A 25709-nucleotide genomic window follows, 5' to 3' on the forward strand; every position below is an offset into this window, starting at 1 on the left:
GCTGCGCCCGGAAGACTTTCCCTCGTACCCTAAATTTTTGCGCCTAGTTCGTGTCAGGCTCAGAGTCAGACTCGGCCTTTCTCCAGCCATGTTTTCTCTCCGAAGTTGTGGTCCCTGGGTCGCGGCTTCCCTCACCAAAAAGCGCCTTACGCTGGCCCGGTTCAGCGGTGACAGCGCGGCGCCCTTGGCTACGAAGTTTGACGTGATAGTCATCGGCGGAGGACATGCCGGGACCGAGGCGGCGGCCGCCGCCGCTCGGTGCGGCTCCCGGACCCTGCTACTCACCCACCGCGTAGACACGATCGGTGAGGAGCGCGGGTACAGTGGAGGGTGGCCCAGGACGCCAGCTGCCAGTATGCCCCTTCACCCTCTCCCGGGGCCCGTTGTGGACAGCCTCTTCCCTCCCTCAAAGCTAGCGAGAATCCTAGTGTCTGTGGTTTTATCCTGATTCGAATTTCACAAATCAGTTGGGCCCGGCCCCGAACCCTGGATTGGGCTTTTCTTTGGACCAGGGATTGTGCTTGCTGCTGACAGTAGTTAGTTGGTGGAGTTGGGGACCGTGCCTTAGAAAGGGGGAAATTTTAAGAATACGAGCTGATAGCTTCTTGCTTCATTGTTGCCATTTACCCTTTACTAGCTTGTTGCTTTGGAAAACGAGTGAATTAACATTTATTAGGAATTACTGATTTTTTAAAAGTACAGTTTATTGTCAAGTTGGTTTTCACATACCCAGGGCTCATCCCAACGAGTGCCGTCCTCCATTTCCATCACCTATTTTCCCCACTCCCCACCCCCCCATATTAGGAATTACTTATTAAACGACTGTTGTGTTTTTTTCCACATTTTGTGAAGCCCTTTTGAAGAATGATGGTACTTTTTGTTGCCATCACCTATCCGCTAGGTGTTAGTCCTCTGATTTTGTGCTCACGACTGGCAGTGCTTTTTTCTCACTTAACAGGCAATGGGTGGACAGCTATAATTTAAAGCAAGACCTCTCTCTAGGTCTCCTCCATCTATAATGGATGCTAGCTAAAACATCATTTTGTAAATTATGCATGCCTATATTTTTTCTCCTGCATTTTGCTTAAGAGTGAACAGCAGTTGAAGTATTAACTGTGTTTTGCAAAAATTGTTAATAAATCACATATTTATATACTGAAGTGCTTTTTAAAAATTGCCATTCAGCTCCTAACTGTGGAGAAACATACACTGTTAACAGTGACTCCTATTTTTTTAAAAAAATTTTTAAGAGACTCTTTTTTTTTTTTTTTTTTTTTTTTAACTTTGGAGAGTCAGAGAGAGGCAGCCCAAGCAGGGGAGGGTCAGAGAGAGGGAGATAAAGAATCCAAAACAGGCTCCAGGCTCTGAGCTAGCTGTCAGCACAGAGCCCATATGGGGCTCAAACCCACGAACCATGAGATCATGACCTGAGCAGAAGACGGTTGCTTAACCAAGTGAGCCACCCAGGCGCCCAACAGTGACTCTTTTAAAGAGAGTTGATAGATTACCCAGAAGATTACACTTTACTTATTATACATTTCAGTGTTGTTTACATTTTTTAAAAATAATGATGATACTGCCTTTCAATAATAATTCAAAACTCTAATTGAAAGTATTATTGAACTAAGATGACCATTAAATATAAGTAATGTAGTTCTGTGAGGGATAAAGAGATTTTTATCCAAACCCATATTCATATTATTTTACCTGTTTTCTTTTTAAATAAATATATTTCAGGGATAATAATTCTTATAGATGAGCTTAGTAGATGACAAATCTGTTTTTAAATCAAAATCTCATTTTTAAGATTTAATTTAATATAGTGGAGCATCTTAAATATTTCTACTTGGCCTCAGAAAGATAGCTTTGACTAGAAGCTTCAACTGATCTAAGAAGGGAGAATACAAGAATTGTCGTGTTGTGATTTAGTCATATCATCTGCCGAGAATGAAGTTAGAGGCAGAAAGTCTTTTATTTTCTACTAACTTGGAAAATAATACTTTTTAGAAAACTATTTTTGCATTTCACAATGGAAAAGACTTGTGCATCTCTTTATTCTTTTTTTTTTTTTAATCTTTATTTATTTTTGAGAGTGAGAGAGAGTTCCAGCGGAGGAAAAACAGAGAGAGAGGGAGACACAGAATCCAAAGCAGGCTCCAGGCTCTGAGCTGTCAGCACAGAGCCTGACGAAGGGCTCAGACCCACAAACCGTGAGATCATGACCTGAGCCAAAGTCAGACGCTTACCCGACTGAGCCACCCAGGCACCCCTTTTTTTATTTTAGAGAGTGTGAGCTGGGGAGAGAGGCAGAGGGAGAGAGAGACAGAATCCTAAGCAGACTCCACACTCAGTGTGGAGCCCATCGTGGGGCTTGATCCCACATCCCTGGAATCATGACCTGAGCCAAAATCAAGAGCAGGGCACTCAACCAGCTGAGTCACCCAAGCACACACCCCCACTCCTGTATTTCTTTTTTTTTTTTTTAATTAAAAAAATTTTTTTTTAAATGTTTATCCATTTCTGAGAGATTTAGAGAATGCGAGTAGGAGAGGGGCAGAGACAGAGACACAGAATCCAAAGCAGGCTCCAGGCTCCGAGCTGTCCCAAACTCATGAACTGTGAGATCAGGACCTGGGCCAAAGTCGATCACTTAACTGACTTAACCACCCAGGCATCCCTCCTGTATCTCTTTAAAGAGGAAAATAAATCCCATTTCTAGAGACTTCATTCCCAATAGTTCACCCCTCATGACTTATTTCCCACTCTTAACACAGACACTGGCAAGTAGAAACAGGATTACTTAGATTGTTAAAGATTCATTTCTACTGAGTTTAGATCACACTCCCTGAGCTTATGCTCATAGAGTTTAGTGAAATAAAATTGTGAATCAAAGGAAGGGGGGACATAATCTACTGTAGTTATCATCCCTGTTTTTACAGGAGGGAAACTGAGGTAGAGAAAATTAGATAACCTGCCAAAATGACAGAGCTTATAAGTGGTAGATCTAGGAACTGAGCCAGATCCCTTTCACTCACTCCTGACCCATACTGTTAATCACAGCACTATTCAGCCTGCTTATGGAGACTATAAAAACTTGCAGATAGCTTAGAGGTGGCTGCAGTAGACCGACAGATGTTGACATAGATTTCCTACCCCTCCACCTCCCTTAAAAACCTTTGAGGGAACCGCATGAGTTTAGACTTCCAAATCAGACTGGGGGAATTTAAAGGGAAGATATAAAGTATGGTTTCTACTTTCAGGAAGCTGATATAATTTAATTATTTTGCAAAATAAGCAAAAAGGAAACAACAGATGGCATTTATGGAAGACATAATTCATTATAACAGGGAATTAGTGCTAAGGGACTTCTTAAAAGTATGCTTGATTTGGGAAGGTTTCATGAAGTGAGGATTTCAAAACCACATTTTATTTTTTTATTTTTTTAAAATAGTTTATTGTCAAGTTGGTTTCCATATAACACCCAGTGCTCATCCCCACAAGTGTCCTCCTCCATGCCCGTTACCCCCTTCCCTTCCTCCTCATACCCATCAGTCCTCAGTTTGTTCTCAGCATTCAAGAGTCTCTCATGTCAAAACCACATTTTAAAGGAAAAGGCAAGCTAATGAACCAATAAAAATATGTCAAGGAAAAGATTTAAAAGAAAATACAGTCAATGGTTTGTCTTCCAAAATGTCCTGAATAACTCTTGCATCCCATTGGGATTTTCTAAGTTCCTTTCTAGTGTTTGTTTCAGGGTTGTTGTTTTTTTAATCTATCATATGAGCTGATTCTAGTCACTTGTACAGACATTTCCCTATTAAATTCACTATGTGCAAATGTGTATATATTTATTTTGCCTGTTTTCTTTAGGTCAGATGTCCTGTAATCCTTCCTTTGGTGGCATTGGCAAAGGGCACTTAATGAGGGAAGTTGATGCCTTGGATGGCCTGTGTTCTCGAATCTGTGACCAGTCTGGTGTCCATTACAAAGTATTAAACCGGCGTAAGGGACCAGCTGTTTGGGGTCTGAGAGCTCAGATTGATAGGAAACTCTATAAGCAGAACATGCAGGTAAGAATGGGGCATCAAAACAGGAGAGACTGTAGTGATTATTTAACTGTTATGTTTCAACTTGCGTTCTCTTTTGACAGAAAGAAATTCTAAGTACACCACTGCTTACTGTTCAGGAGGGAGCTGTAGAAGATCTTATTCTTACAGAACCAGAGCCTGAGCACACTGGGAAATGCCGTGTCAGTGGTGTGGTTTTAGGTTTGTACTGGTTATAGATGATAATAACAGTGTTAAACTCCATGTGAAAAAAAAATTTTAGAGCAGAACATGGAGATGTTTTGCTTATTCTAGGAAATTATTATATTTTCATGGATGAGGAAAACTGTATAAAAAATTATATTCCTCCTTTCATCTTGACCTTCATGAAGCTTAGTCAAACTCTGGGCTCATTTATACCATCCTAGTAAGACTCTATAGCCTACATACATGCGTTTTTCTCCTCATCCTTCTGTTGTAATTTTTATTTTTCCTAGTTCTTTTTTTTTCTTTTTAAAGATTTTATTTTTAAGTAATCCCTACATCCAACACGGGGCTCGAACTCACAGCCTCAAGAACAAGGGCCATATGTTCTATCAACTGAGCCAGCCAAGTACCTCTGTTTTTCCTACTTCTGACTTTGTTTTTTTTATTTGTATTTGACAATGTTATTATGTTTATGTTTTTTATTTAAAGAAGTTATATATATATTTAAATATATTTTAATGTTTATTTAGTTTTGAGAGGGAGAGAGACAGTGTGAATGGGGGAGGGGCAGAGAGAAAGGGAGACACAGAATCTGAAGCAGGCTCCAGGCTCTGAGCTGTCAGCACAGAGCCAGACGTGGAACTCAAACCCACAAACCATGAGATCATGTCCTGAGCCAAAGTTGGATGCTTAACCAACAGAGCCACCCAGGGTCCCCAGGAGTTCTAAATTAATTTTTAATCAAAATAATACATGCACATAATTTTTAACAAAAATCAAATTGAATTTAAAAGTTTGTATGAAAAAACAAAAAACAAAAACAAAGTTTGTATAGAAAAACAATTATCTCTATGATTAACTCCCTTTACAGATTAGCCACTTCAGTTTCATTTCTGCTATATACTTACATATTACTAAATAATATACTTATATTTGTACTACCTAAATTAGCAGTATTAGATGTTATCTATTAACTTTTTTATAGTAGTTCTTTTTAATCCCCTATTTTCCTTCCCTCTATCCTTCTAATGTAGTTATGCCATACATTTTAGTTGATAGTATATTTATATTATGATTTTTTAAATATTGTTCACTGAGATCTCAGTAGTGTATTATATACACTTTCCTTTATATACGTCTTTGCTTTGGGTTAATATTTGCTTTAGTTTTTGTTTGCTTATTTTACTTGTGTACTTGTTCAGCTTTCTCATTAGGGAAAAAACTCTATTTCAGTAGTCAAGTGATCTGTCTATTCTGTTTTTTCTTTGCTACTTCCCTCCCAGAGACATCAACTTCCCCAGCCCCCTACAACCCTCTGCTATAATTAGGGCAGTTGCTCTCTAGGCCTTCTGCACAGATGTCATTTGAACCTTCTTTTTACTACTTTGCTGTGTTACATCATCCCATGTTTCTCGGGACTTCAGTCTTTCTCATTGCCTCATTTTTCTGGAGAAGCATTTTTCTGAAGCTTCCAGTAGCTTCCTAAGAAAGGATGCAAGGAAGGTAGATTTTTTTGAGTTTAAACACATCTGAAAATGTCTCCCCTTAGTCTTGACTCTTAATTTGTCTAAGAATATAATTTTAGTTAATTTTTTTTTTTCTGAGACTTTCGAGAGTCTTGTTCCATTATCTTCTAGCTTCCAGGTTTGCTATTAAAAAGTACAATGCATATTTGAGATGCCTGCCTGGCTCAGTTAGTGAGCATGTAAATCTTGATCTTGGGGTTCTGAGTGTAAGACCCACACTGGGTCTAGAGATTGCTTAATAAAATCTTAGAAAAAAAAACAAACTCAATGCATACATATTTAAATATTTTTGTATATGAAAGGTTTTTTTTCCTTTCTAAAAGCATCTAGGATCTTATATTTGTCTCTGGTGTCCTGAAATTTTAAAATAATGGACCTTAGTCTGGTCTTTGTTCATTCATTGTGGTGAAATCCTAGGCATTCCCTTTTAATTTAGAAATCTGTCCTTGATCTGTGTTTTTTCTTCTATTATTTCTTCATGTTTTTTCCCTGTAACTCCTGTCTCTTTCTGGATTGGTGTTCTGGGCTTCTATTTTCATTTTTTTGTCATTTGACACACTTTCTTAGAATACTTCCTTGAATTTATTCTCCAAATCATTGTAATGAATTTTTATTTTATTTATTTGTTTATTTTATTTATTATTTAAAAATTGTTTTTTAATGTTTTATTTATTTCTGAGAGAGGGAGAGAGACGACGTGGTCAGGGGAGGGTCAGAGAGAGAGGGAGCTACAGAATCTGAAGCAGGATCCAGGCTCTGAGCAAGCATTCAGCACAAAGTCTGACATGGGGCTCGAAACCACGAACTGTGAGATCATGGCCTGATCCAAAGTTGGACGCTTAACCAACTGAGCCACCCAGGTGCCCCTGTAATGGATTTTTAAATTTTACCGTATTTCCATTTATAAATAGTGTCTTTTTTTTTAGCATCTTGTTTTGGTTTCTGAATATCTTCTTTAGTATATGTGCTGTCGAAGCGAGCACATTTAATATCTTCTTTAATTCATATAAAGATTTTAATTACCAGTTTGAAGTTTCCTTTGATCTATGTATTGCTTTCTCCAGATTCTTTATTCTGTTTATTTAGCCACTTACTTTCATGTACATGACCTTCCTCAAGTCTATAGGGAACTTCAGTGGTCCAGATTTTTAAATGAGGCAGTAAAACACTGGAAGATATTTGTGTGCACAATTAAATTTTATTTCTATCCAATCTCTATAATCTGGCAATTAGGGGTTGGACTGGCCTTTTTGTTGCTGAGGTACCAAACATCAATGACTAATTAAGGAGAAGAATCAGTCTTCTGCCAGGGGGACTACTATGGCTGTCTGCTGGCATTCTGGGAACAAAATGTCAAGAGGGCTGTGCTAGAGAATCTCATTATTTCAAATACAGATCTTAAGTTAATTCCCCTGTTTTAAAATTAATTTTTGTTATAGATTTATTAATTTTTGAGTAGGGAATACATATACATGAGGAAGAGTGAAAAGGTGGTCTCTTTCTCATCTTGTTCCCCAACCAACCAATTTTCTTCCTCATGAGCATTTCTAGTTTGTTGTGGAGTCTCCATCTGTATATCTATATATCTTCATGCATACAGATATATATGTGAGTTTTTTCATGTAGCAATAGCATATTATCCACACTGTTCTGTGCTGTTGTTTTTTTGAAAGAGAGCTCGAGCACAAGTTGTGGACGGGCAGAGGGAGAGAGAGAATCTTAAGCAGGCTCCACACGCAGTGCTCGGCTGAGATCATGAACTGAGTTGAAATCAAGAGTCCGAAGCTTAATGGACTGAGCCACCCAGGCACCCCTGTTGTGTCTTTGTATTTGCTTTGCTTTTGGGAGCTACTTCTTTTTTTAAAAGTTTGTGTTTTTGTTCTAGTGATTTACCTTAGTAACTACAATTTTATATAATATGTTAAATCTTCTCTTCTGTTAGTGTTTATTGACTTTCCTTCCTCTATACTTATTAAATAAGTTTTATTTTCATTTCCTTTTCTCTCCCCTTCCTCCATTCCTCTCCAGATTTAAGAATTATATTGTTTTAATTAGTGTAGACCTTTATACCTTTAAATTGTTTATACTTCTGTAGCACCTGGGTGGCTCAGTTGGTTAAGCCTCCGACTTTGGCTCAGGTCATGATCTTGCGGTTTGTGAGTTCAAGCCCCACATTGGGCTCTGTGCCAACAGTTCAGAACCTGGAGCCTGCTTTAGATTCTGTCTCCTCCTCTCTCTGTCTCTCTCTCAAAAATAAACATTAAAAAAAAATAATAAAATAAAATGTTTATACGTTGTCTGTTACTTAATTTAGGATCTTTAAATCCTATTTTTTGACCTTTCTATATTTTATAGGCACAATACAATTTTTATTGTGGTAAAATGTACATAACATAAAAGTCGGCATTTTGGTCAATTTTAAGTATACCCTTCCATACCATTAAGTACATTCACAATGTGGTGCAACTCTTGCCACAATCCATTTCCAGAACATTTTCATCATTCTAATTGGTTTGATTGTTAGTACTCACTAAACAATGACTCTCTCTTATAAGATAGGTCTGTCTGTACATAAAACCTTTATATAGAGAGTTAATTAACTGTTTCATTTTCAGCTCCAACCTGTTTCTATGTTCCTCAGTTCTCATTTACAGTTCCCCAGCTTGTGAGCTTTGCAGGGTGAATTACTTCATTCTCATTGGTATATTCTCCTCAGATTCTTGAGTTATATCCTTCTCCCCTCTGCTAGATCAGTTATTGTTCTTCCATCTGCTTTCTGTCTTCTGAAAATGAACTTTGAAAGTTCTGATCTTTTAAAAAATTTTTTGTTAATGTTTATGTATTTTTGAGAGAGAGAGCACAGCAGGGGAGGAGCAGAGAGAGGGGGAGACACAGAATCTGAAGTAGGCTCCAGGCTCTGAGCTGTCAGCACAGAGCCTGATGTGGGGCTTGAACTTACAAAATGCGAGATCATAACCTGAGCCAAAGTCAGACGCTTAACCAACTAAGCCACCCAGGTGTCCCAGAAAGTTCTCATCTTTTGACAAGTTCTTTCCCATTACCCGTCCTTGTGGTTTTATAACCTTTTTTGCCCCTTTGTTTCATTTCATTATTTCTTGGAGTTTTAGGAGAGAGAAGTAATCATATGAGGTAGTTAGTCAGTCATGTTTAACTAGATGTATAAAATTAATTTTAAAAATTAACTGAAACTAAATTTTTAGTAGTGACATGATTTTAGAAACATGTGAATCAGTTATTATATTAGATGTTATTATATTTCTACCTCCCAGCATTCTTGAATTCTTGATAGCATATAGCCTTCTTAACTCATTTAAAATTCTTTCTTAAGTTTCTAAAGTTTCTCTGTAGTTTTTGTTTGTTTATTTGTTTACTTATTTATTTTGACACACACACAGACATACAGACAAACACACACGGCATGAGTTGCGGGGGAGGGCAGAGAGAGGGAAAGAGAACCCCAAGCAGGCTCCACACTGTCAGCATGGAGCCCTGTGTGGGGCTCAAACCCACAAACTGCAAGACTGTGACCTGAGCCGAAACCAAGAGTTGAACGCTCAACCAGTGTACTGATCCATCCAGATGCCCCTGTAGTTTTTTTTTTTTTAATGTTTGTTTATTTTGAGAGAGAGACAGCATGCGTGTGCTCACATGAGTGGGGGAGGAGCAGAGAGAGAGGACTTTGGGCTCAGCATTGTGCATTGAGCCCCTTGAGAGTCTCAATCCCCACGATCCCATGTCATGACATCATGACCTGAGTGGAAATTAAAAGTCTGACACTTAACCTACTGAGCCACCCAGGAGCCCCTTTCTGTAATTCTAATTTAAAATAGTCACATTCCAATTTGATCCTTGTTAACAGAGCACATTTTTTATTCTGTCTTAACCTCTAGCGGATGGAAGCACCGTACATGCAGAGAGTGTGGTTCTGACTACGGGGACGTTCCTGAGAGGCATGATTATAATTGGATTGGAAATGCATCCAGCAGGACGTTTAGGGGATCAGCCTTCCATAGGGTTGGCCCAGACTCTGGAGAAGTTGGGGTTTGTGGTGGGAAGATTGAAGACTGGGACTCCACCCCGAATTGCCAAAGAGTCCATTAATTTCAGCATTCTAAACAAGCAGATGCCAGATAATCCATCCATACCATTCAGTTTTATCAATGAGACAGTATGGATTAAGGTAGGATAATTGAAGAAAATCTAACTTTACAGCTGACAGTGGCTATTCATAGCAGGATATAGCTCTTCTTTCCTTCCATCCTTCCTTCCTTCCTTCCTTCCTTCCTTCCTTCCTTCCTTCCTTCCTTCCTTCCTTCCTTCCTTCCTCCTTTCCTTCCTTCCTCCTTCCTTTTTCCTTCCTTTCTTCCTTCCATTCTCTCTTCCCTTCCTTCCTCCCTCCTTTCCTTTCTTACTTCCGTCCGTCCTTCCTTCCCTCTTTCCTTCCCTCCTCCTTTCTCTCTTCTTCCCTTCTACTTTTCACAATTCACTTTATATCACTATTGCTTAGGGTGCAAAAAAATAATCTTTAAAAGGATTAGCTAATTTGGCTAATTGGGTGTTTCCCCATAAGTTCTTAACTTTCATTTCTTCAGTAATTTTACCTACTTAAACTTTTTTGAAACACTTTCAGACCTACATAAAAATTATAAGACGAGGGGCGCCTGGGTGGCTTAGTCGGTTAAGCGTCCGACTTTCGCTTAGGTCACGATCTCGCGGTTCGTGGGTTCGAGCCCCGCGTCGGGCTCTGTGCTGACTGCCAGCCCAGAGCCTGGAGCCTGTTTCAGTCTGTGACTCCCTCTCTCTCTGACCCTCCCCTGCTCACGCTGTCTCTCTCTCTCCTAGAAATAAATAAACATTTAAAAAAAAAAAAAATTGTAAAACGATTAAAACAAACTCCTATAAACCATTGAAATTCATACCCATTGTTAATATTTTACCATATTTATCTCCCTATATACAGAAATATATATATTTAATCTATAAAACAGTAATATACATATTCTTTTTCTTTTAATTTTTTTAATGTTTTATTTATTTTTGAGACCGAGACGGAGCATGAGCGGGGAAGGGGTAGAGAGAGAGGGAGACACAGAATCCAGAGCAGGCTCTAGGCTCTGTCAGCACAGAGCCCAACACAGGGCTCAAACCCACGAACTGTGAGATCATGATCTGAGCCAAAATTGGGCACTCAACCAACTGAGCCACCCAGGCACCCCTATTCTTTTTTTAATTTTATTTGAGAAAGAACTCACATGCAGGGAGGGACAGAGAGAGGGAGAGAGAGAGAAATCCCAAGTAGGTTCTATGCTATCAGTGCAGAGCCAGATGCAGCGCTAAAACTCACAAACCATGAGACTGTGACCTGAGCCAAAACCAAGAGTCAGACCCATAACTGACTAAGCCACCCAGGCACCCTGTACACATATATTCTTATTCTTTTTTTTTTTTTTCTCAAAACATTGAGGGTAAGTTGTAGAGATCATGACCCTTTACTTCTAAATACTTCAGTATGCATTTCAACTAAGCACAAATACATGCTCTTATATAACCTGGTTGTAGTAATGAAATTTGGGTAATTTAACATTGATACATTGCTGTTATTTGTTACAAAGTTCATAGTCAGATTTTGCTGATTATTCCAATATTGTTCTTTATAGCAACCTTTTTTTTTTCCAATCCAGGATTACATACTGCATTTAATTGTCATTTCTCTTTACCTGGAACAGTTCCTCAGTCTTTCATGATACTGGTATTTTTGAAGAGTACAGGATACTTTTTTGACTGCCTTTGCAGTTAAAAAAACATTGTATCTTTAGAACTGAGGACTAATAATTGATGGTCCTAGCTTCTGGTGATTGTTATATTAATAAGTGGCTCCAAATATTCTGCTGTCTTGAGTAAGTCACTTATATTTTTGCTTTGGTAAAATGTAAATTGTGATGCAACTTTCTTATTGTAAATAGATATAGATACATACCTGTGTGTGTGTGTGTGTGTGTGTGTGTACATTATCTGTTTATTATAAATTTTCAAGTTTATAGAAAATAGAAATAACAGTGTAATGAATCTCTGTGTCCATCACCCAACTTCAACAAATAACATTTTCTGGCATTCTTGTTTCATCTTTCTTTAACATGTTTCTTCTTGTTAGGTTTTAAAGCTCTAGTCCCAGATATCACTTATAAATACTTTGGTATATGTCTTTAACAGATGAGAACTTTGTAAAAAAAAAAAAAAAACCAACCACAAAGCATTATCATACCTATCAAATAAGGACCACACATTGAGTTGGATGATATGCCTTATAACAGTTCCCCCCACCTTTTTTTTTTGACATTCATATGTGGAAGAAACTGAGTCATCTGTTCTCTAGAGTTTCTCACATTCTGGATTTCTCTTATTTCATCCTTCTGGTACCTTAAATACATTCGTTCACCTTCTGTATTCCCTGTAAACTGGTAGATCTAGAGGCTTATTTAAATTTAGGCTCACCTTTTGGGTTGTTTTTGGCAAGAATATTCCCTAAGTAGTGCTCAGCATTATGCATAGGTTTAATGTCTATAAAATTAAGTGCTATCATGTGTGTAATTTATTTAAGTAAAAGACAAACTAGTAAAGAAGCAGAACATTGTTTTAAGTAGCTCCTATATTTTAGCCAGAAGATCAGCTGCCATGTTACTTGACTCACACCAACCCTAAAGTGGATGAGATTGTCCTTGAGAACCTGCACCTTAATAGTCACATTAAGGAAACTACAAGAGGACCCCGGTAAGGACAGAACATTACTTTAAGGAGTGACATCAACCCTCTTTTGCTTGCTTCATTAAATTTTTGAATTTCATTGTCCTTTTCCAGATACTGTCCATCCATTGAATCAAAGGTTTTACGTTTTCCAAACCGTCTACATCAGGTTTGGTTGGAACCTGAAGGCATGGATTCTGACCTCATCTACCCCCAAGGGTTATCTGTGACACTACCAGCTGAATTACAAGAGAAAATGATCATGTGCATCAAAGGCTTGGAGAAAGCTAAAATGATTCAACCAGGTAAAGAGAATCACAGCAGCTCTTCGATATGAACTCAGCATCACATCAGTAGACAGTGAGGAGGTCTTAGCTATAGTCATGGTTGCTTAGAGCCTCAGAAGACAAAGCCCAACATCTATGCATTTTAAAATAGTCTTTGTTTTTCAAGAGCATTTAGTGATCATCTTTACGTCTCTACTTTGAGGTAAATCTAGCTCTGTTTTTACTTATTTTGTATCATTCATTCTTTGGCCAGGCTATGGGGTTCAATATGATTACTTAGACCCCCGTCAGATCTCTCCTTCTCTTGAGACTCATTTGGTGCAACGGCTCTTCTTTGCTGGCCAAATAAATGGCACTACTGGTTATGAGGAAGCTGCGGCTCAAGTAAGATGTTGTTCAGATGTTACTATAAACAGAAAAGGACTATTTAAGTGGTATTTCTCCTTTTAACATCTACTGTGATAACTATATAGATCTTATACAACTCATATTGTAGTGAAAGAATTATTTCTGTTTCAGGGTATACAGGGATGACTGCTATTTGAAAACACTTGTGGGTTTTGTTTTTTGTTTTTGTTTATTTTTTATTTGAGTATGGTTGACAGAAATGTTATATTAGTTTCAAGTATACAACTGAGTGATTTGACAAGTTTATACATTATGCTGTGTTCACCACAAATGTAGCTACCATCTGTCCCATTACATAGCTATTACAGTATCATTGACTGTGTTCCTTATGCTGTGCCAGACACTTTCGGTTTTAATTCTCTTTTCTGAGCTCCTTGTTTGATTAGTTTTTTTTCTGACTTTGTTTTTTAAGATTTTATTTTTAAGTAATCTCTACACCCAACCTGGGGCTTGAACTTACATCCCTGAGATCAAGAGTCACACCCTGTACTGACTGAGCAGGCAGCCACCCCTGAAATTTTTTTAAAGACAAAATTTAGTTCTTTTAACATAACATTATTGAAAATTATCGGGGCGCCTGGGTGGCTTAGTCGGTTAAGCGTCCGACTTTCGCTTAGGTCATGATCTCGCGGTTTGTGGGTTCGAGCCCCGCGTCGGGCTCTGTGCTGACTGCCAGCTCAGAGCCTGGAGCCTGTTTCAGTCTATAACTCACACTCTCTCTCTGACCCTCCCCTGCTCACGCTGTCTCTCTCTCTCCTAGAAATAAATAAAACATTAAAAAAAAAAATTAAAAAAAAAAAAAAGAAAATTATCATATTCCTTTTAAATGAGAAGTTATGTTATTTTTACTTGTGAGTGGGAAAAGGCTAGAAGAGTTTTATGGGTGGATTTAAAATATATTAGCCCACCTGAGGCTTATCAGGAATGTTAAATATTTTTCAAAACAATGAAATACAGCACTCTAAAGTGGTACATTACCTGTATTTGGTTTTTGAATAAGAATCACATTTTCTTTCTCTGTTCTATCACTCCTGGGCAGTCCTTGCTTTCTTACTATCCCATGCTGTTTTTTCCAGGTAGTGTTCTAATAGGGTAGGTCACTGTTCAGTTCATAATGGCCTTTTAAACATTTCAGTCCTCTTGTAGGGTGTGATAGCTGGAATCAATGCCAGTCTTCGGGTCAAGCGTAAGCCTCCTTTTGTCATTAGTCGAACAGAAGGCTACATAGGAGTCTTAATTGATGACCTCACCACACTGGGTACCAATGAACCATACCGCATGTTCACAAGCCGAGCAGAGTTCCGTTTGTCACTGCGCCCTGATAACGCCGACAGCAGGCTTACGTCCCGAGGTATCTCTCTTCACTGAGTCCTGAAGCCATATTTAGTCTTCCTTAAAACCTCTCTCATATTCTTTCCCTCTCTTCTAGGGTATAAGGAAGTTGGCTGTGTGTCACAACAACGATATGAAAGAGCTTCTTGGATGAAGTCTTCTTTGGAAGAAGGCATTTCTGTGCTAAAATCCATTGAGTTTTCAAGTTCTAAATGGAAAAAGTTAATTCCACAGGCTTCTATAAGTATTGATAAAAGTCTGCCTCTCAGGTATGCACTTTTAATATATACTTTTCTCATGTTTTACAGAAAAGTGAGATTGTTTCAGAGAAACATTACCTGTGGATTCCCTATTTTAAATGAACGTAGCTTACTTTTGGCTTCTTCTCAGAATCACTTAGCTATAACTTATTTCTTTATTCTGTATTTAAAATATATATGACTCTAAATTATTTTTTCATTTTTTTTATATATTTCTGTGGCTCCCATTGAGTTCTGGCTTTCCTAAGATTTAGAGGTTACACCAAGAAATACAGTCAATCTGCATTCTTTTATAAGTATGGAGCAATTAGAAACTTCTTTGACTAAGCAGAGTATTTTAAATTTTGCAGACTCACTTGAACAATCCCTTGATACGTTTAGGGTTTTATTTCATCCTTTTATCATTCTGGTTATATCGACTCTGAATCTGAAGGACATTAATATAGAGCTTTTGCTTCATAGATATGTTCCTAAGGACTTTACACAGTTCAAACTCTGCATCACTACTTTTTTTTCTCATTAAAAAAAATGTATTCTGGGGCACCTGGGGGCTTACTCAGTTAGGTGTCCAGCTTTGGCTCAGGTCATGATCTTGTGGTCTGTGGATTTGAGCCCCATGATGGGCTCTGTGCTGACAGCTCAGAGCCTGGAGTCTGCTTCAGATCCTGTGTTTCCCTCTTTCTCTGTCCCCACCCCCACCACACACACATTCTCTGTCTCTCTTAAAAAAAAACATTAAAAAAATTTTTTTAATAAAAAAAAAATGTTTGCTAACTCAGGTGGGGAGGTGCCCAGAAGGCAGAATGTAAAATCATTGTAGCTTAGAAGCAAATATGGTGGCATTATCTTGCAGGTATGTCTCCAATATACTTTTCCTTTTTTTTTTTTTTTTTTTAAAAAGCCTGTTTTCCTTGTGAGGGATTTTGTGGACTTAAAGGTATGCCTATTTATTACTGCTTTTTATTGTTTCTAATCTTCCAGTGCCTTCTCCTTGATTAACAGTCCAGCATAATGTGTCCTTTTTTGACTTTCATCTCATCACGGTCTCTTACCATTTATAACTTCTGTTCCCAAGTTTTCATTTTCACAGGAATTTCCCAGAGCGCTGGCAGGTAATAGAGGATATTAAGCAGATTTTTAATTACAGTGATGATCAGTGTTAAAGAACCTGAGTAAGTAGGAACTCTTAGTCACAGGAACAACAGCCTGATTGCCAAGTGAGGATGGTGGATAGATTTATTTACCAGCCAAGTGGCACTGGGAGATGGCAATAGTATAAACATAGTTTATAAAATCCACTCAGTATTTCAGGTGTGTGTTTAAATTTAGGAAGGTTCACATTGTTTTAGACTTCGTGCAGAGAATTTATAACATCATGCTTTGTTTTGACAAATATTGCACTCTTTCAAATTTATATAATTAGAATTTGCATTAAAGGTGACTAATGTGTATTGAGATAACATTGCAAGCAGGCTAACTGTTTCTAACACAATCTAAAATGCTAATCGGTGAATAAAAATATGAATGAAAAGGCTATCACTTTGACATTTTCACCAAACTAATCCTAGGAGTAGCCATTTTATTAAGGTGATTAAAAAAACAATAGTTTAGCCAAACGCTTTTCTTTTTAATTCAGGTTATCTTTCCCTTCAGGAGAAACTAGGGTCTCAGTCCCCACATTTGTTTTTCATTTTTTGGGTTTTTAAAAAAATTTTTAATCTTTATTTTTGAGAGAGTGAGTGCAAGCGGAGGGGGCGCAGAGGGAGAGGGAGACACAGAATCTGAAGCAGGTTCCAGGCTCTGAGCTGTCAGCACAGAGCCCTGAGTGGGGCACAAACCCACAAACTATGAGATCATGACATGAGCCGAAGTCAGACTCTTAACCGATTGAGCCACCCAGGCACCCCCCTACTACATTTGATTTCAGCAGAATACTTACAGTCTAGCATTCAGCCTCCCTAAATGAATTCACTTTATAAAGCTAGAAAGATAGAAAATTGGTCTAAATACATTTATTGCATTTACTGTGTACATGCTAGGCTCTGTGCTAAAAATACAAGTTGAACCAGACTTTGAAGAGATACACAAATAATTGCACACGCATTTCTTGCCAGAATTATAGGAAAATACACATATGTGTCAGATTGTCTCAAGTTCTGTTGTAGTGCGATAACTTGTCCTTTCTGTGTCAGAGCTCTGAACTTTGAGGCTTAGGCTTGACTCAAAGTAGATCTTGAAGGTTAGACCTGAGAACAGCTCCAAGGCTTGTAAATGAACTGTTTTTTTTTTTTAAATATTAAGTTGGATGGTCAAGGGCTATTCTTTGAGATCACCATCCTGCTAGATTCCAAGGTGATTTTGGTTAGTCATTAGGTGTGCTCCAGAATGCTCTATAGTTTAAAACATAATCCAGCCGTTTTCCTTTGAGACTTAGGGTTATATGGTTTCATGGTAGCTTATGAGGTGAGGCCTCTGTAATTAGTTGAGAGCACAGCAGAACTGCCCCGAATTTCTGGACATTCCTAGAGCAGGCCATCTGAGGAAGAAATGAGTCAAGCATCCACAAGGGTGATAATGCATAACTATGGTAATAGAATAAACAGTGAAGTAGGTTGGCTGGGAGGCCTGGGAAGACTTGGGACCCTTGGCTGAACAGATCTGACTTTCTTTTTTTTTTTTTTTTTTTAATTTTTTTTTTTTTTTTAATGTTTTATTTCTAGGAGAGAGAGAGAGACAGCGTGAGCAGGGGAGGGTCAGAGAGAGAGGGAATGACAGACTCTGAAACAGGCTCCAGGCTCTGAGCTGGCAGTCAGCACAGAGCCCGACGCGGGGCTCAAACACGTGAACCCGCTTAGTCGGTTAAGCGTCCGACTTTCGCTTAGGTCATGATCTCGCGGTTAGTGGGTTCGAGCCCCACGTCGGGCTCTGTGCTGACTGCCAGCTCAGAGCCTGGAGCCTGTTTCAGTCTGTGACTCCCTCTATCTCTGACCCTCCCCCTGCTCACGCTGTCTTTCTCTCTCTCTCCTAGAAATAAATAAAAAAATCTTTAAAAAAAAAAAATGAGAACTAAACTGCAGAATGTTTTGCAGTCTTGGGACCACAGGAATGAGGTGAGCCTAGGGCAGTGTCATAGTTCAACCAAGTAGAACTAAGGTCTTGACAACAATGGAATTCATTATATACTGCTTTTAGTTGCCCTGGCAATAACCTTTTAAATGAATTACAACCAAAAAGCCACATGTAAATAATTAACAGAGCAAGAACTGGTCTAGTTCACTCCATCTTAGGGGAGGGCAAGAGAGTGGGAGTGGGTGATACCAAGGAGTCTGAGATCAGTTTAAAAGGGATTAAACTGGCCTAAGGAGCTGTCATACCTGAAGATGAAACATACCTGAAGTTTCTCTCTCTAGTTAAGTGTCAATGAATCAAGTTATTGCAAATCTCACCTGAAATACCTGTCAGCATTTGTACTTAAGCATGTTCTCTTGGTGAGCTGTGAAAGATGCCTGGGAATTTTAGCAGTCGTCTCTATTAGCTGCATATATTGCTCTCCTCTCCCCCTTGCTTTGGCCCAGGAGAACTTAGCCTATCCAGAGCTGGTAGTGAAAGTAGAACTGAGAACTAGCTGCCTAAATTTCCTAATCAGTAGAAATTGCCTCTCTCTCTCTCTCAGAAATAAAAGAAACATTAAAAAAAAAAAAAAAAAAAGCTCTTGACCATCATTTTATCATCAGTTTATTCTGCGGAGACTTAAGATATACACCTAAGGGCCTCTTACTCTGACTTGGAGAGTTCTCAAAAGCAAGAAAGAGATCTTCAGCTGGTTTTGGGCATGCAAGAGGATGACTCCTTCATGGGACAAGAGCTTAGATGCAAATTCTTAGAGAATTCAATCAAATCCTTCTTATCAGATTGATATTTTGTCCTTACAAGAAAGGGAGGCCAAATGGATGATAACAATGCAGTCTTTACCAACAGCTTATTTCTCATAATAAAGAAAAGGAGAGAATTGGGGAGAATTACACATTAGCCTTATTGAGGTTCTACTGTGTTGCAGATGTTACTGCATTTGGTGACTGTACTTGGAAAGAATTAAGAGTATCTTTTTTTTATTAAAATTTTTTTAATGTTTATTTTTGAGAGAGAGAGACACACAGAGCATGAGCAGGGGAGGGGCAGAGAAAGAGGGAGACACAGAATTCAAAGCAGGCTCCAAATTCTGAGCTGTCAGCATGGAGCCTAATGTGGGGCTCAAACCTATAAACTGTGAGATCATCACCTGCCAAAGTTGATCTTCCTGACTAAGCCACCCAGGTACGCCAGAATATCTATTGATAATAGTATTAGTTCAGAGATTTGGTATTATTTTCATGGAATCTTGTTCTTAATCTGGCTTACATGATATGGACTCCTTTTTTTTTTTGGAATCCTATCTTTTTTTTTAATTAATATTTTTTATTTATTTCTGAGAGAGAGAGAGACAGCGTGAGCAGGGGAGTGTCAGAGAGAGGGGGAGACACAGAATCTGAAGCAGGCTCCAGGCTCCGAGGTAGCTGTCAGCACAGAGCCCGATGTGGGACTCGAACCCACGAACCCTGAGATCATGACCTGAGCCGAAGTCAGACGCTTAACTGACTGAGCCACCCAGGCACCCCTTTGGACTCCTATCTTAATGAAACTTTTGTGTACTTGCAGAGCTCTAGATGTTCTGAAATATGAAGAAGTTGACATGAAGTTATTAGCCACAGCTGTTCCAGAGCCCTTGAAGAAGTACATTAAATGTAAAGAACTAGCTGAAAGACTGAAAATAGAAGGTAGAAAATAATTTTTTACTTAACATGCCTATGTGTTCTCTTTTCCATTTGTGCAAATTATGGAAAGCGGATCCATTAAGATAAAGCTCTATGTTAAGAGGAGGCATCGTTACCATAGAACCAGCATAGTCTTAGGCTCTCTGCTAGTCAAAGTGGGGTTCCCAGGCGAGCAGCATTGCAGCACATGGGGAGCTTGTTAGGAATACAGAATCTCACACTGTGCCTCAGCCTCAACTGAGTAAACACATTTGTATTTTCTTTTTAAGTCTGTTTATTTTGAGAGAGAGAGAGAGCGAGCAGGGGAGGGGCAGAGAGAGGGAGAGAGAGAATCCCAGACAGGGATTCTCGGGGCTCAAACTCATGACCGTGAATTCATGACCTGAGCTAAAACCAAGAGTCAGACCCTTAACTGACTGAGCCACCCAGGTGCCCATCTGCATTTTAACAATATCCCTAGGTAGTTTCCCTTAAACTTCCTTTTTACATTTTTCCATCTGATGTTCTCATAATGAGAAAAATAATAGTGTCTTTGGCTTTGACAATAGACTGGAATACTCTACCATTAACAAATACTTATTTTGTATCAGGCAAAGAAATCAGAGCCTGCCCCTGTACATTATGACACATATCATGCTCTCATACTCTTGGTCAGTGCACTGACCATCAAAGCTACAGATAACTTTGTAGTTGGGCTGTATTTTTTTTAAAGTTTTTCATCATGAAAAATTTCAAACATAAAAATACTGAGAACATCACCTTCTGCATTTTGACAGGTGTTTTTTCCCTGGGCTGGAAAATTATGTGGAGAAAAAGGCAAGGAACCAAGAGAGATGGGGAGAAGGGTAGGAAAAGTTGGATAATGATGTACTGTTCAAATAGGAAAGCACTTTAAATTCCTTGGGGACCAGCCATGGTGGTAAGAATGCTGTATTCCTTATAGCGATGGCATTTCTTTTAGTTCCAGAGAGATATACCACTTTGCTATATTTTGGCTGTACATACAGGATGACCTAAGTACCACCTACCATCCCACCATGCAAGTTAACAAAAGTCTAGCAATAATGGGAAACTCACAAAAACTGCAAATGACAAGGCATTAGTAGTATACTAATGTGTAAAAATGTCATACTTTTATTTCAATTTCATAATTTCTCTATTAAGTAATAATTACATTATTGAACATTCAGGAACACCTGGGAACAGGTGACTAAATTCTGTTTTTTAAACTTGGTTTGCAATTTTACTTTGTTCCATAAATCACCAGGTTTGAGTTAGAATAATCCAGAGTAATTATCTTTAACTTGTTCATAGGAAACACTGGTTTCAGCCATGGAGTAGCTACTATTTTACCTTGTTTTTTAAAGACACGGGCATATAGAAAGATTCTATATCCATGGCTTAATAGAAACATTAGATTAAAATATATCAGTGGTTTTCAAATCACTGCATGGACCCTCTACCAGATAGCAAGTTTCTTAATGGCAGAAATCAATTTCAGATTCTTCTTTGTATTCTCTCTCGTTTTATTATGTATATATTTAAAAATTTAATATGCGTTTAACATATACATTACCTCATTTATATCCCATGATCCTATATAAGGTCTATTTTTAAGTCATATAATTGTATTATAGTTTTTTTGTTAATTTGTCATATTGCAATGTTGTATTAAGACCTTTACATGCAGGTTTGTTTGGTATTTAGAATTGTCCTGTGGGGGCGCCTGGGTGGCTCAGTGGGTTAATCTCATAGTTTGTGGGTGCAAGCCCATTTCGGGCTCCATGCTGACAGCTCAGAGCCTGTAGCCTGCTTGAGATTCTATATTTCCCTCTCTCTCTGCACCTCCCCCACTCACGCTCTGTCTCTCTCTCAAAAATAGACATTTAAAAAAAAGAAAAAGAATAGAATTGTCCTGTGAAGGATAGGTATTAGCATTATTGTCTTAACTTTACAGTTAAGTGCTAACTTGCCTAAGGTCACACAGTTGGTGAGTGGCAAAGCCAGGATTTGAACCTAACTTGTCTGACTACAAGGCCTGTGCACCTCACAACTATCCTTTGTTACCATAAAGACCATCTGAAGTCATCTGGGTCAGCCCTTACAATTTGTGGATAAAGAAGCTAAGGCCCAGGGGCGCCTGAGTGGCTCAGTCAGTTAAGCGTTTGACTTCAGCTCAGGTCATGATCTCACGGTTTGTGGGTTCGAGACCTGTGTCAGGCTCTGTGCTGACAGCTCAGAGCCTGGAGCCTGTCTTCGGATTCTGTATCTCCCTCTTTCTCTGACCGTCCCCTACTCACACTGTCCCTCTCTCCCTCTCTCTCAAAAATAAACGTTTAAAAAAGAAACATAGAATCAGAACATCTTAAGGAAGACTGGTTTCTTGACAGGATAGAAATGACCACCTCAATTTAAATTTTAAAACAGGTTTTGAGTTTATTTTTCTAAGAACAGAATGCTTTACAAAATAATTGCTAAATTATCCTTCTAACTTAGCTTCTTAATAAAAACCTTATATTGTGTTACATGTAAAAAAAATTCTACTTTTAAAGATTATGTCCATATCAAGCTATAATTCTGAAAAACATTTTCTTAGAGAAACAGCTTATAGTTATAGCCCTTAGTCTACTGAGGGTTTGCACTGAGAGGAAAAATTTGCACTGAGTGGAAGAGAAATATCTTCTATTTTTAATTTTCCAGATTTTGCTTTTTTTAAATTTTTAAGTAATCTCTATACCCAACATCGGGCTTGAACTCACAACCCTGAGATCAAGAATCATATGCTTAGGATGCCTGGGTGGCTCGGTCCGTTAAGCCTCTGATTCTTGATTTTGGCTCAGGTCATGATTTCAGGGTTGTGAGACTGAGCCCTGTGTTGGGACTCTGTGCTGGGCATGGAGCCTGCTTAAGATTCTCCTAATCTCACTCTTTTTTTTTTTTTTTTTTTTTGAGAGAGAGAGAAATAAAAAGTCACATGTTCTACTCAATTTTTGAAATGAAAGGACATGCCATAAACTACCAGACAGAATGTTGTAGTTGTTATGCAAGATACTCCCTCTGATTTAGCCTCAATTTCCTCATCTGGAAACGGGAACCCTTACCGCACTTACCTTGTAGTGTTGGAAAAACTGTTGAATGAGATATTATATACAGAAGTTTGGGGGGGGGGGGCGCCTGTGTGGCTGTTAAGTTTCCAACAGCTCAGGTCATGATCTTGTGGCTCATGAGTTCAGGCCCTGCATCGGGCTCTGTGCCTGGAGCCTGCTTCGGATTCTTTGTCTCCCTCTCTCTCTCTGCCTCTCCCCTGCTTGCACTCTGTCTCTCTCTCTCAGAAAAAACCAAAAAACAAAAAACAAAAACATTAAAAATAAAAGTTTTTTGTAAATTGTAAAAAAGCTCTAAAATCATAGTTCTTGGAGCGCCTGGGTGGTTCAGTCGGTTAAGCATCTGACTTCGGCTCAGCTCATGATCTCATGGTTCATGAGTTCACGCCCCAAGTCTGGGGCTCTGTACTGATAGCTTAGAGCCTGGAGACTGCTTCAGATTCTGTGTCTCCCTGTCTCTCCACCCTTTCCCTGCTCATACTATGTCTCTCAAAAATAAACCTTAAAAAAATGTTTTTAAATATGTTATTAATAGGAGTATCATAACATAATTAATTCTGTTCACCAGCCATTTATGAGTCAGTGTTGTTCTATCAGCAACAACAAATAAAGGAAGTTCAGCAAGATGAAGCTCTCCAGCTGCCAAAAGACTTAGATTATTTGACTCTCAGAGATGTGTCTTTGTCTTACGAAGTTCGAGAGAAGCTACATTTCAGTCGCCCAGAGACGGTAAGAAATCAGGCAGTGGATGGGATAAAGAGCTAGTGCTTTAATTTATTAAACCTGGATTTATAGCGGTCACATAATTAATACTTTATTTCATCATTAAAAAATCTAATCTCTTATTATATCTCTTTGTATGAAAGATATTGGTATGTTTTGAGAGATGAAAAAACAGTCTAAGTAAGTAACTAGAAATCAAGAATTGGGTTGATTAAAATTATTCTCTAGTCCCAACCATGTGCTAACCCATCAGTGCAAACTAATATAACTCATGACATAAGAGAAACCACATTATTTTAAAATATAATACATGTGAGTGGTTTTCAAATCACTGCTGGGAATCTTCATTAGGAGTTCCACAGTGTTGGCTTAGAAGCTACTAGAAGGTAGAGGGGAGTCAAAGAGGTCCCTCACCCCACACTTCAGCCTAAGAGTGTGTGTGTGTAAGCATCTATGAATAAGTTAAAAACTTTATTAGTCAGTTAAGTGACTTGATTTTGGCGCAAGTCATGATCTCCTAGTTGGTGAGTTTGAGCCCTGCATCAGGGCCTACACTGACAGTGCTATATTTACTGATTCTGAGATGCACATTTAACATTTCTGAAACTGAGTTGTATCTTAAAAATGGATGGTGTATCATAGTTTAATAGGCAGTGGCTTTTTTTTTAGTGGTGATTCATAAAGTAAAAGGCATTTAACAAAAGTATGACCTATAAAATTTTTTGAAAAAAATTATTTTTAAAGGGAGGAGTAATTCCATCAATATAAACATGATTTTCTTAGCAATAGTCATAGCAAATAAGAAATAGAAACCAAGCAAATAAGCCTTAAATTTATAACTCTGTATATCCTACTCATTTTGGGTTTTTATGGGTAATCATAGGCTACACTGCCCAATAGGATAGCCACTAGCTAAATGTGACCATTTACATTAATTAAAATTAAATAAAACTCAGCATTCAGCTCTTTAGTCATACTAGCCATGTTTCAGGTGCTGAATAGCCACATATGGCTAATAGCTACCCATATTGGACAGTGCATTGTTACAGTGAAAATGTTATGAAAATTTCCATTATCACAGAAAGTTCAATTGGACAGAACTGGTCATTGGAGTTCACATCCCTTATCCACAATTCTAGGATACAAAAAGCTCTGACAAGTCTTTGTTGTAGACAAACCTGGTAGCAAACCTGAACTGACATGATATTATGTAGTCTTTATACCACTTTGAGTGAATATTCATACATTTCACTATAAAAATATACCACAGAAATATTAATGAGATTAAAGGGACTGCTGAGGTGGTTACATTAGTTTAATGAAAACGTAGGTAGTCTAACCCTCTATTAGATATATGATCTTGGACAAGTCACTTGAACTTTTCTGAGCCTAATTTTCCCTAACTTATAAAATGAAGGTATTAATAATAATCACATTCCCTTTATCTACTTTATAGTTATTTTGAAGATACATTAAGATAATAGTTTTAAAAATATTTTATAAACTATAATATACAGGTTGTTATTAGGAGCAAAATAGATTTGATTTTGACATAGCTCACTTATGTTTCTCCTACGGTTGTTTTTTTTTTTTTCTTCCAAGTTTCTATTTAAATTTGTTAGTTAGCATATAGTGTAGTATTAGCTTCAGGAGTAGAATTTAGTGATTCATCACTGACTTATATCCCTTATGGTTTTAATTCTTAGATTGGGGCTGCTGGACGTATACCTGGAGTGACACCTGCTGCCATCATCAATCTGCTCCGATTTGTGAAGACCACTCAGCAGAGACAGGCGGCTGTGAACAACTTGCCCAACACTCATCAATGCCTTTGTGACACAGACGGACTGGAAGAAAGGCAGTTATAGCTTTCTGTTCATAGAAGACTTTTAAATAGTACGAGTAGAGAGAGGCGAAAAGAAGTACTGTATTCTCGTTTAGCACCTGTTAAAATAACCTTAGGTTATTATGGATTTGTCATTAATATATGAAGAGGACAGAGATTATAATAACTGTGCTTCTTTATGTATCTGAAGAAAGTTATAAAGTCTTCATTTATACTCTTCATCTTAGGTGCTCTAATACAGTGAGCCTATTAACATAATGGGAGTATTCATCAAAGAGAGATCTCAGTGGATCCACACATAAACCAGAAAAAAAAACTTCAGTTCACAGATTTGCTTACTCATAAGGACTTTGTCCATTAAATACTACCAAAGTAAAAATCTTATGTTTAAACCTGT

At 38.2% G+C, this 25709-nt stretch overlaps 1 protein-coding gene across 2 annotated transcripts; it reads left to right on the top strand.

The window, feature by feature from the left end:
* MTO1 (mitochondrial tRNA translation optimization 1) lies at positions 1 to 25709 on the top strand. Of its 2 annotated transcripts, XM_039248935.1 has the most exons (12): positions 1 to 305; positions 3871 to 4070; positions 4151 to 4268; positions 9691 to 9980; positions 12456 to 12568; positions 12656 to 12846; positions 13082 to 13212; positions 14383 to 14587; positions 14666 to 14837; positions 19524 to 19642; positions 23312 to 23472; positions 25173 to 25709. In XM_039248935.1, exons 1-12 carry the CDS (start codon positions 89 to 91, stop codon positions 25332 to 25334), a joined length of 2079 nt encoding a protein of 692 aa, XP_039104866.1. In that variant the 5' UTR covers positions 1 to 88; the 3' UTR covers positions 25335 to 25709. The 2 variants fall into 2 exon arrangements, with proteins under 2 accessions (XP_039104866.1, XP_039104867.1); XM_039248936.1 differs by lacking the exon at positions 25173 to 25709 and having other exon boundaries at positions 23341 to 23459.

Source organism: Hyaena hyaena, unplaced genomic scaffold (genome assembly GCF_003009895.1).
Source record: "Hyaena hyaena isolate Hyena2069 unplaced genomic scaffold, ASM300989v1 scaffold_322, whole genome shotgun sequence".
NCBI lineage: Eukaryota > Metazoa > Chordata > Mammalia > Carnivora > Hyaenidae > Hyaena > Hyaena hyaena.